The 12,032-nt window shown below is 42.3% G+C and overlaps 1 protein-coding gene across 2 annotated transcripts in view; it reads left to right on the top strand.

Annotated features, from left to right (window-relative positions):
• The first annotated feature begins 2 nt into the window (after nt 1-2).
• MCEE (methylmalonyl-CoA epimerase) overlaps nt 3-12,032 on the top strand; it is a 17,347-nt gene continuing 5,317 nt past the window's right edge. The window contains exons 1-3 of one of the 2 annotated variants that reach the window (XM_025354037.1): nt 38-97; nt 462-565; nt 5,593-5,930. In XM_025354037.1, coding sequence (XP_025209822.1) covers nt 535-565; nt 5,593-5,930 — 369 coding nt within the window. In that variant the 5' untranslated portion in view covers nt 38-97; nt 462-534. Of the gene's footprint in view, nt 98-461; nt 566-5,592; nt 5,931-12,032 lie in introns of both variants that reach the window. The other variant, XM_025354036.1, reaches the window with a different exon arrangement.

The following is a 12,032-nucleotide window of genomic DNA, read 5'->3' as shown; positions in this document are numbered from 1 at the left end:
TGCTGCGCGTCTCTCACCGTCCTCTGCGGGTCTGGACGTGGCGGGTTGCTTTCCAAAATGGCGCGGGCGCTGAGGGCTGCCGCCGGGAATGCCGTAGGTGAATACCGGGCACCGGCGAAAGTCGCCGTGGGGCAGGGCGTGTGGGAACGGAGGTCGGGGGCGGAGGAGGCCTCGGCGTGGCCAAAGCACCTTTATCTAATGCCCTCTCTCCCCCGGGGGCGCGTTCCACGGCCGCTGCTGGCACCTAGGCTGACGGTAACTTCCAGAAACGCCTCCGCGTAGTAGCGGGGATTGCCTTGTGCATGAGTCCCATTGCCATCCGGGAGCTGTGCGCCCTGGGCACTGCACCTTCCAGTATGTGGGCGGGAGAGGCGAGGGAACTTGCCCGGTGGGTCAGGCAGGGCAGGGACAGAAGTGAATAGAAGCGGGTTGGTAAGTTATTTTACTGCGCACCAATAAAGAGAATGGGGAGAAACCAGAAAGGAGAGCAAGTCCTGTAAAAACAACAACTGCTACTTCGGCCGAACTCCAAGCATGACCAGCTTTCTGTTGGGAACACTCAAAGGTCAGTGGTGTAAAGAATACAAAAGGAGGGATTTTTCCACGTGCACTAATGTGTTTATCATCGCGTACATAGATAAAAGCATGTGGATTTGGAAACTTCCTTGAGTTCTCTCCCCCTTCATTTTTTAAAAAATGTGTACATAGGATAAGTTATGACAGAAATAACTAATAATTGTCACGTTTTCTGGCTCTCACTTTCTCCTCTTTTTATCCTTTTTTTTCTCTTCCTCCTTTTATGAGAGGGCAAGTTTTTCCCTTAATCTGAGATTCCCTGTTAGGAAGAAGGTGCCAAGTGGTAATGCCCCAGAGTTACTCTGGGACATTCGTGATAAATCCTTCTAGCACCAGAGCACATTGTTAACCGTAAGGCATACCCTCTTAGGTGATACACAAAATAGGAACGTAAAAATATAAATAAATGAATATTTGGGAAAAGGCATTTTTATGTGTACTTTTAGAACTGCACCCTTTAATGATTGACAGTTTGAGAAAAAGTATGGTTTCCAACGGGTCATATACATACTGCAAGAACTCAATACAGATAAAGGTGAATGTTTGTTTTGTAACTTACATACACGTCTTGGCATAAAGGAAAAATGAAGATAGTGTATTCCAAAGATTGCCTTTGATTTGTCCTATTAAGATACTTGAAACTTAATGGCTGCACTTTTGTGTGTGGTTGAATATACATAAAGTAAAATTTACCTTTTTTTTTTTTTTTTTTTTGAGATAGGGTCTCACTCTGTCGCCCAGGCTGGAGTGCAGTGGCGTGATCTCAGCTCACTGCAAGTTCCGCCTCCCAGGTTCAAGCCATTCTCCCACCTCAGCCTCCCGAGTAGTTGGGATTACAGGCACCCGCCACCACGCCCGGCTAATTTTTTGTACCTTTAGTAGAGACAGTGTTTCACCATGTTGGCTAAGCTGGTTTCGAACTCCTGGCCTCAGGTGATCCGCCCACCTCAGCTTCCCAAAGTGCTGGGATTACAGGCGTGAGCCCCTGTCTACTAAAAATACAAAAATTAGTCGGGCGTGGTGGCGCACGCCTGTAATCCCAGCTGCTCGGGAGGCTGAGGCAGGACCCGGGAGGCGGAGGTTGCCGTGAGCCAAGATTGCGCCACTGCACTCCAGCCTGGACAACAAGAGCAAAACTCCGTCTCAAAAAAAAAAAAAAAAAAAAGGTGCTTTTTAAGACTGAATAATATTCCGTTGTGTGTGTATACCACATTTTGTTTATCCATTCATCTCTTGGTAGACGGTTGGGGTTTCCCCACCTTTTGGCTATTGCAATACAGCTATGAACGTGGGTATACAAATACCTCTGAATTCCCGCTTTTTTGGGGGTGTATATTCTCAAAAGTGGAATTGCTGGATTACATGGTAATTCTATGTTATGGCCCCTCTTTTAAGGAACATAAAACTTCGCAGGAAAACAAAAGCACAGAAAAATCAGATTGAACACGTAGAAAAGTTCTGAAAATGGAAATTGAACCTGTTAGGTGGGAGACAAGAATGACCAACTTACATGACTGCATAGGTTTACTTTTATTAATCATCTGTAAATGGGCTAACAGAAATGTAATCTGTTTAGTTACTGTAATGAATAAAAATAAAATTTGATCATAGTTTGAAACAAGTTGGAGATATATATATGGTGCTGTGAAATTAACTGGTCAAATGGTTAAAAGAAAACTTACCAGACTAACTTGAAGGCACTTCTAATGAATGACTTTCTAAATCTGTATGTTTCCTCAAACCAGATACGTGAAAATGCAGACTTATGTTTGGCCAGGCGCGGTGACTCGCGCCTGTAATCCCAGCACTTTGGGAGGCTAAGGCAGGTGGATCGCCTGGGGTCAGGAGTTCAAGACCAGCCTGGCCAATATGGCAAAACCCCATCTCTACTAAAAATACAAAAATTAACCAGGTGTGGTGGCACGCTCATGTAATCCCAGCTACTCGAGAGGCTGAGGCAGGAGAATTGCTTGAACCTGGGAAGGAGAGGTTGCACTGAGCCGAGATTGTGCCATTGCACTCCAGCCTGGGCTACAGACCCAGACTTGTTTCCAAAAAAAAAGCTCATTACATGTTCTAAAATTAGATTATATGAAGTGAATTGTACACTTCAAATGGGTGAACTTAGTACTTTTTGTACAAATTTAACATCTAATGTCTTTAAATAATAAGTACTCTTAATGCATTTGACTATAGATCCTTGCAGCTAAACTTTATGTATGCAAGGACAGTGTTTAAAAAGTGTAATCAGAAATAAGCGCAAAATCTGAACTGAAAGAAATGCAATGTTATTTTTAAGTCAGGACACTAAAAGTGATTAACAAGAACTGATATTGAAAGGAAGATTGGAATGAGAGTTAACATACACATCCGATTTTGATCTTTTACCTGTATACCAGCTTCTTGACATATGTGAAAGTAGTTTCTTAAATCTGTATTCATCTTTACACGCATTTTTTATTAACACTTCTATTTTTAAATATCTTACACATTTATTTGCACGTGGTTTTACATTGTAGTATATTCATGCAAAGCAACCTTTATTGGAAAAATCACAAATTAAACATTACAGAATTCAAAATAATGCAGTTCTGCTGCACTATTCTGAAATGGGAGGCAGAGAAACCTAAAACTAAAGAGCTGTGAATTCCTACGAATTAGAGGGCAACCTGAAATAAAAATAGCTTTAAAAAGTTAGCTTCAGTGTTGGTAATCATTTTCATAATTTATGCATATGTTAAAACATCACATTGTATACCTTAAAGATACACCATTTCTATTAGTCATGGGACCTCAAGCTGGAAAAAAGTTGCTACAATTACTTGTAGCAAGAGAAAATATAATAAGAATTCAATTCACAACAAATTTTCAGGAGCACATTTTTATTAAATATAAAGCTCTATCTCATTTTAACCTCTTTATTCACTGTTCTCTACCCAGTTTGCTTGGTCTACACAATTTCACCTTTGGATTTTTATTGTTGGGCCATTTTTTTTTTTTTTTTAGGTAAAATTTACATAACAAAACCCTTTAAAAATGTACAGTTTAGGCCGGGCGCAGTGGCTCATGCCTGTAATCCCAGGACTTTGGGAGGCCAAGGTGGGTGGATCACGAGGTCAGAAGTTTGAGACCGCCTGACCAAGATGGGGAAACCCCATCTCTACTAAAAATAAAAAAATTAGCCGGGTGTTGTGGCACGCACCTGTAATCCCAGTTACTCAGGAGGCTGAGGCAGGAGAATCGCTTGAACCCGGGAGGTGGAGGTTGTAGTGAACTGAGATCACACCAATGCACTCTAGCCTGGGCGAGAGAGCAAGACTTCGTCTCAAAAAAATTAAAAACAGTACAGTTTAACAGCAATTATTACATTCACTGGGTTTGTGCAACTGTCACGTTTATCTATTTCAAAACATTTTCACTGGCCTAATGTGGTGGCTCACATCTGTAGTCCCAGCACTTTGGGAGGCCAAGGTGGGAGGATCGCTTGAGCCCAGGAGTTCAAGACCAGCCTGGGCAACATGGTGAAACCCCCCATCTCTACAAAACATACAAAAATTAGCCAGGCATGGTAGCTCTTGCCTATGGTTCCAGCTACTCAGGAGGCTGAGGTGGAAGGTATTCTTTTTTTGCAATTTAGTTTCAATTGTACATTTATGTATATGTGTACTGGGTTGTAATCCACTTGGATTTCATGGTAACAATGAAACTTACTAAGTTTCTAACTTGTAGGTTTGTTGTGAATATTAGACAGTTGGTGTAAAAAAATAAATACAGTGCCAGACAGTAGGTGCACAGTAAATTCAGGCCATTCTTGTTGCTAATGACATACAATGACTCTTTGCTGAATGAATGGAATGCAGAGTTGTCTGTGGAAATCAAGAAACTATCTGATGAGGACACAGTGATAGTGAATTTTAAAAATGCTAAAAACTGGCCGGAATGGTGGCTCACGCCTATAATCCCAGCACTTTGGGAGACCAAGGTGGGTGGATCACCTGAGGTCAGGAGTTTGAGACCAGCCTGACCAACATGGTGAAACCCGTCTCTACTAAAAATACAAAAATTAGGGTGGGCACAGTGGCTCACACCTCTAATCATGTCACTCTGGGAGGCCGAGGCAGGTGGATCACCTGAGGTCAGGAGTTCAAGACCAGCCTCGCCAACATGGCGAAACCCCATCTCTACTGAAAATACAAAATTAGCTGGGCATGTGGTAGGCGCCTGTAATTCCAGCTACTCAGGAGGCTGAGGCAGGAGAATCTCTTGAACCCAGGAGGCAGAGGTTGCAGTGAGCCCAGATCACGCCACTTCACTCCAGCCTGGGCAAAAGAGCAAGACTCCGTCTCAAAAAATATATATAACACACACACACACACACACACACACACACACACACACACATTAGCTGGGTATTGTGGCGGGCACCTGTAATCCCAGCTTCTTGGGAGGCTGAGGCCGGCAAATCACTTGAACCCAGGAGGTGGAGGTTGCAGTGAGCTGAGATCACACTATTGCACTCCAGCACTTCAGGCTGGGCAACAGAGCATCAAAGAGTACCGTATGTATTCTTTTAATGTATGTTTATACCTTTAATGGACTTGTTACAAAATATAAGACAAAAAATTGGGTACAGGTAGAGAAATTGCTCGTTCTTATTAAATATGTTGTTTCATTGTGAAATGCAGAGAGAGAATAGCAAATAATTCTTAATATGCCACTATTCTTTAAGTGTTACTGGTAAATATGAATCATTATGAAAAAATGTTATTCTGTGTTTTAAATCTAACTACAGCTCAGAATTAGCTTTTTTATTCCAGTCAGTTATTTGAATGGGCAGAGCAGAGTAATTCTGGTGTAAGTTTTTCCATTTATCTCCTGGTTTCATTTCAATAATTGAAAAGAATAGATATATAAATAACGAATTTTTGCATGTGTTATTTGTTTAGTTTTTTAAATTCAATTTAGAAGTGTATTAATTCTCAAAAGAAGGATATCAATGGCTGTTCAATTTTTCAGGGCTTTTTTCCAGACTCCAAGCTCCCATTCCAACATTAAGAGCTTCTTCCACATCACAGCCCTTGGATCAAGTGGCAGGTTCTTTGTGGAACCTGGGTCGACTCAATCATGTAGCCATAGCAGTGCCAGATTTGGAAAAGGCTGCAGCATTTTATAAGAATATTCTCGGGGCCCAGGTAAGTGAAGCGGTCCCTCTTCCTGAACATGGAGTATCTGTTGTTTTTGTCAACCTGGGAAATACCAAGATGGAACTGCTTCATCCATTGGGACGTGACAGTCCAATTGCAGGTTTTCTGCAGAAAAACAAGGCTGGAGGAATGCATCACATCTGCATCGAGGTATTTTAATTATTTTAATGCCTGGTATTTTAAATCTGTCTTTTAAAATATGTCTTTTACTTTTTAAGACTAATTATGGTCACTGTCATTAGAAACTTTTGTAAGGTTCTTTATGGAGAATGATAATATTCATCCTCCTCAAAGGTGGATCCTTACATACCTTTCTTTTCCCTTTAGAAAATTCTAACATATAATATTAATGTATTTTTTTGAAGTCTGGATTCAGTGACCACTGTAAGTGCCACCAAAGTTAGCCACAATATAGAATCTGCTTTAGAACTGATCACGTGTGACCTCCCATGTAACAGGAATACAGCTGTTTTCACTATCACAAGGCAATTAGGAGAAGCAAATGAAAAGACTTTATAAAGTAAAGCTTTCAATGTACATGCTAAGTATTCTTTATAACTCTTTTCTCTCCTTAAAATTCTAATAACTTCATTATTACAAAGTCAATACTTTTCAATTACTGACTGATTTTTAAGATCTTCTGAATTGCATCTGCCAACAATTTTTAAAGGAATGTGAAGAAATGTTAGACAAGAAAAGTCTCATTAGAGAACATTTCTATAGATGTTCATGTTCAGATAACTGCCTTTTAGAATATCAGCAATGACAATTATGCATCGATTTAATTTGCTAGGACAATTCTTTTGATAGAAAGAATGACATAATTGTTAAGCCAAATTTCTTTTTCTTTTCTTTCTTTTTTTTTTATTTTTGAGATGGAGTCTCACTCTGTCGCCCAGACTGGAGTGCAGTATGGTGTGATCTCGGCTCGCTGCAACCTCTGCCTCCTGAGTTCAAGTGATTCTCCTTCCTCAGCCTCCCAAGTAGCTGGGATTACAGGCATGCGCCACCATGCCCAGCTAATTTTGTATTTTTAGTAGAGATGAGGTTTCACCATGTTGGTCAGGCTGGTCTCAAACTCCTGACCTCAGGTGATTCACCTACCTCGGCCTCTCAAAGTGCTGGGATTACAGGCGTGAGCCACCTTGCCCGGCCTGTTAGGCTAAATTTCTAATACAGAGGAGAGGTAGTTTGATTCTAGAGTGAATTCAAGGATGTATTCAGTTCATTATTGCAAACATGTATGAAACCCTACAATGTGTATTCTGCCAAGTACTTGGAATTTAGCAGTGAATAAGATATGAGTCATGTCCATAGTGAGGAGGGGCAGAAATTTAAACACTCAAGTGCAATATACTATGATAAGTAGATTTGATATGTGTGACTTTGCAGTAGCACAGATGAAGGAGATTGATTGCTTCTGGCAAATTGAGTTGCTGGGAAGTCCTCATAGAGCGTGAGTTACAATGAATGTGAAGGAATTCCCCAGGTGAACAAAAGGAGAAAGTTATTCCAGGCAGAGGGAATTGCACGTGGAAAGGCACAGAGTTATCATAACAGCTAACACTTAGTGGCGGGGTGTGGTGGCTCATGCCTTGACATGGCTTGGCTGTGTCCCCACCCAAATCTCATCTTGAATTCCCACATGTTATGGGAGGGACCCGGTGGGAGGTAATTGAATCATGGGGGCAGGCCTTTCCCATGCTGTTCTTGTGATAGTGAATAAGTTTCACAAGATCTGACAGTTTTATAAGGGGGATTTCCCTGCCCAATCTCTCTCTTTGCCTGCCGCCATCCACGTAAGATGTGACTTGCTCCTCCTTGCCTTCTGCCATGAGTGTGAGGCCTCTCCAGCCATGTGGAACTGTAAATCATTAAACCTGTTTCTTTTGCAAATTGTCCAGTCTCGGGTATGGATTTATCAGTAGCATGAAAATGGACTAATACATACCTGTAATCTTGGCACTTTGGGAGGCCAAGGTGGGCAGATTGCTTGAGCTTAGGAGTTTGAGACCAGCCTGGGCAAGATATCTCTACTAAAAATACAAAAAGTTAGTCAGGTGTGGTGGTATGCACCTGTAGTCCCAGCTACTTGGGAGGCTGAGGTGGGAGCATCACTTGAGCCCAGGAAGTGCTGAGGTGGAGGTTGCAGTGAGCTGTGATCACGCCACTGCACTTCAGCCTGGATGACAGAGCGAGACCCTGTCTCAAAAAAAAGAACTAACATTTAGTGAGTCCTCTAGTAGTATGTCTACAAAGTAACTCAACACATATTATTTTCTTAAATTCTCATAGCTCCCCTGTGAGGGCCCTATTATCCCCATTTGACTGGAAAGGAAACTGAGACAGAGTAGTTAATTTGCCCACAGTCATATCAGTAGCAGGGAGTGAGGCTGGGACTGAAACCCAGATTGGTTCTGATTCCAGGGTCTGCACTCTTACCCATCTTGCCAGTTGCCTTCATTATATTAACTGAGTTTTAAATTCGTGGTAGGGAAGCTATAAGACCTTAAGCAAGGAACTAAACAAGGCCTAATATTAGCCTTTATTTTATTTTTAGGGAGTTACTTTTGGCTGCAGGTCTTTGTCAGTGGACCTGAGGGTCTGTCTAAGCCCTACCCCACCCCCCAGGGTGAGAAGCAGGACCTTTGAATCCACTTCCCTCTCTCCCACACTGCACTATCGGTATTCCATCAACAGAGTCCACGCCTTCAAAGGAGGCTGGCTATGTGATTTAGAAGTTCAGTTAAGTAAGGAATAGTGGAAGCTCAGTAATGTAATGGCAGATTCAAAAGCAGAGATTGGAAGAGTTACATGCAAATGTATTGAGTATAAAATGAAGGTAGGTAAGAGGAGAAGGTGTGAAAAGTGGTTAGTTGGGTGCTATTTTAGTATAACACCACCATCATCTTTCTCTGCCCTCCACAAAAAAATTAAGTGGCTTAATAAGATTTTATTTTTCTGTTTTCAGTCTAATATTAGCTATCCTATGCTGATGGGCAGCTCTGCATATGACACATGACTTACATATGACACGTAACACATGACTTACAAGGTTGCTCCAGGCATCACCATTTGCCAACCAGAGGGAAGGGAAGGTGGAGCGGGAATACCTGGCAAGGACCTTTAAGGAGATGCTCTAGGATCACTTCTGTCCTTATCCCATTGGCCCAAGCTTAGTTACATGACACACTTCTCTGCAAGGGAGGCTGGGGAATGTAGTCTCTAGCTAGGCAGTTGTGTGCCCTGCTGAAACTTGGGGGTTGCTATAATTAAAAGGAGGAAAAGGAGAAAGGTACTGGAGGCCATCAATGGATGCCACACTTGGTGATTTTTAAAAAGTGGTGTGTCACCTGGGCGCGGTGGCTCACGCCTATTACAGCACTTTGGGAGGCCGAGGTGGGCGGATTGCCTGAGCTCAGGAGTTTGAGACCAGTCTGGGCAACACGGTGAAATCCCGTCTCTACTAAAATACAAAAACTAGCTGGACGTGGCGGCACACACCCGTAATCCCAGCTACACGGGAGGCTGAGGCAGGAGAATCGTTTGAACCTGGGAGGCGGAGGTTGCAGTGAGCCAAGATCATGCCACTTCACTCCAGCCTGGGCAACAGAGTGAGAGCTCTGTCTCAAAAAAAAAAAAAAAAAAAAAGTTGAACCACTCATCAGAGAATTGGCTTTCCCCTGTGTAATTATCACAGGGATACTTTTTGTCCTTTTTCACCAGGATCTTATAAAACCTCTGACTTAGCATGTATCTGTTTGCGCATGCTCCATAGCTTTTCGTTGACTCAAAGACTTGCTGAAATGTCCCTTTCTCATACGTGGATTACTATCTCACTAGTTAATCAGCATTTTTCTGTTGAGGTTGACTTGGTTTCTATTTTCTCTTGTGAGGTTTACCCATATTTCTTGTGTGTCTTTGCCTCTCACTAGAGGAAGTTTAGAGGGCATCTTGTTCCATCTCTTCTCTTGCTCATGTATGGACTGAGTCACCCACTGTTTTCTGGCACAGCTTGTGTTTGTGGTCCAAACCTGCTGCCTGCGATGGCAAGAAGGGGGGTCGCCCTGCCTGCCTTCTGCATGCCTCTGCTTGAGGAGACAGAGCTGGCCATGCTTTCTCTATAGAGAGTTTACCCAGACAGCACAGTGTGTCACAGTGAAAACTTTAAGGGCTACCAGAAATATTTACTTACTCAAATTTGTATTGAGTTTGTAAAAATATTTAAATGCTTCCCTGCTGGTTGGTAAACAGCTGCTGCTCTGTAACCCCTGAGTAACATTCCTTTTCCAGAAGGACCCTTTTCTGGGACCCTTCAGACACCCTTCTCCCTCTACAATTTTTTTCCTTCAGAGAGAGGCTCTCACTCTGTCACCCATGCAGGAGTGCAGTGGTACGATCATAATGCACTGTAACCTGGAACTCCTGAACTACAGGCATCACCTCATGATGCCCAGCTAATTTTTTTTTTTTTTTTAAGAGACAAAGTCTTGATATATTGCCCAGGCTGGTCTCAAACTCTTGGCTCAAGCAATCCTTCTACCTCAGCCTTCCAAAGCTCTGGGATTACAGGCATGAACCACCATGCTCAGCCGCACAATTCTATCTGATTAGTATCTTTGTCTGTATTTTTCTGGTTGTTAAGTATTTTTGGTATCACTCTGTCCTTCACTGTAGAAGGTGCTGGGGATATGTGATTGAACAAGTAGTCCCTGTGTACCCAGAGCTTGCCTGCTTGCTTCATTTATTCATACATGCTCCACATTTTCCAGAGAGGATTAAAGGTGACTGACTAAAAGACAGCCTACAAAATACAAAAGGATAAACAGAAGTAATAGTGCTAGTTGAAACTTAGTGCTAGTTGAAACAAAGAGGAAATATGAGGAATGATTAGCATACCTTACTAGTTTAGCCAAATACAGTCCACACCGCATAACAATGTTTCAGTCAGTGATGAGTCCACATGAGGTCCCATAAGGTTGTAACACTGTATTTTTACTGTACCTTTTCTGTGTTGAAATGTGTTTAGACACCATTGTGTTACACTTGCCTACAGTATTCAGTAACATGCTGTACAGGTTTGTAGCCAAGGAGCAATAGGCTGTACCCTATAGCCTAGATGTATAGTAGGCTCCACCATCCACGTGTGGTGATGTTTGCACAACAATGAAATTGCCTAGTGATGCGTTTCTCAGAACTTGTACCCATCAAGTGACACATGACTGTATTTCTTTCTACTTACCAAAAACAAAAAGGGAAATAGTATTGTATGTCATATGTACATGACATACAATATGTCATAGTATCTATGACTCCTCCCCATTCCTTCCCTTCCTGAAGACTTCAGGTAGGACAGAGCAGAAGAGTCATTTATGTTGATAGGGAGAACCAGACTGGCCTAAAGCAGGGTGTTTGGGCCTCCCAAAGTGCTGGGATTACAGGTGTGAGCCATCGCGCCCGGCCCAGGGTCCCAACACCCTTAATACTTTAAGTTCTGGGATACATGTGCAGAATGTGCAGGTTTACTGCCAAACAAAGCATTAGGAGTTCTCTTATGAAATCGTTCAAACTTATGAGAAGCAGAAAAAAAATCATATCAGTACTCTCATCACCCAGGTTCAACAGTGTTCAAGCTCTTGCTACACATCATCTTTTTTCTTTTCCTTAGATTATTTTAAATGAACAGCATGTCATTTTACCCTTATTCAGTTTGAATCTCTAAGAAATACAAAAATAACCACGGTGACATTATCATCTTTATTTTCTGGCACTTCAGTCAAAATTAAAGGTAAATCTTTTGGAACCATCTATACACAGCTCATAAATTAAATTTCCCAGATTGATTTACAAATTTTTTTTATAGTTGATTTGTTCTAATCAGGATAAAAACAAGATCCAGTCATTATAAATGGTGGTTAATCTCTTCAGACTCTTTAAAAAAAATTATGGGCCGGGCGCGGTGGCTCACGCCTGTAATCCCAGCACTTTGGGAGGCCGAGGCGGGCGGATCACAAGGTCAGGAGATCGAGACCACGGTGAAACCCCGTCTCTACTAAAAATACAAAAAATTAGCCGGGCGCGGTTGTGGGCGCCTGTAGTCCCAGCTACTCGGGAGGCTGAGGCAGGAGAATGGCGTGAACCCGGGAGGCGGAGCTTGCAGTGAGCCGAGATCGCGCCACTGCACTCCAGCCTGGGCGACAGAGCCAGACTCTGTCTCAAAAAAAAAAAAAAAAAAAAAAAAAAAAAAAAAAT

This window comes from Theropithecus gelada, chromosome 13 (genome assembly GCF_003255815.1).
Source record: "Theropithecus gelada isolate Dixy chromosome 13, Tgel_1.0, whole genome shotgun sequence".
In the NCBI taxonomy this organism is placed as follows: Eukaryota; Metazoa; Chordata; class Mammalia; order Primates; family Cercopithecidae; genus Theropithecus; species Theropithecus gelada.
The sequence above is the reverse complement of the archived record's forward strand: the minus strand, read 5'-3'. Positions and strand labels throughout refer to the sequence as shown.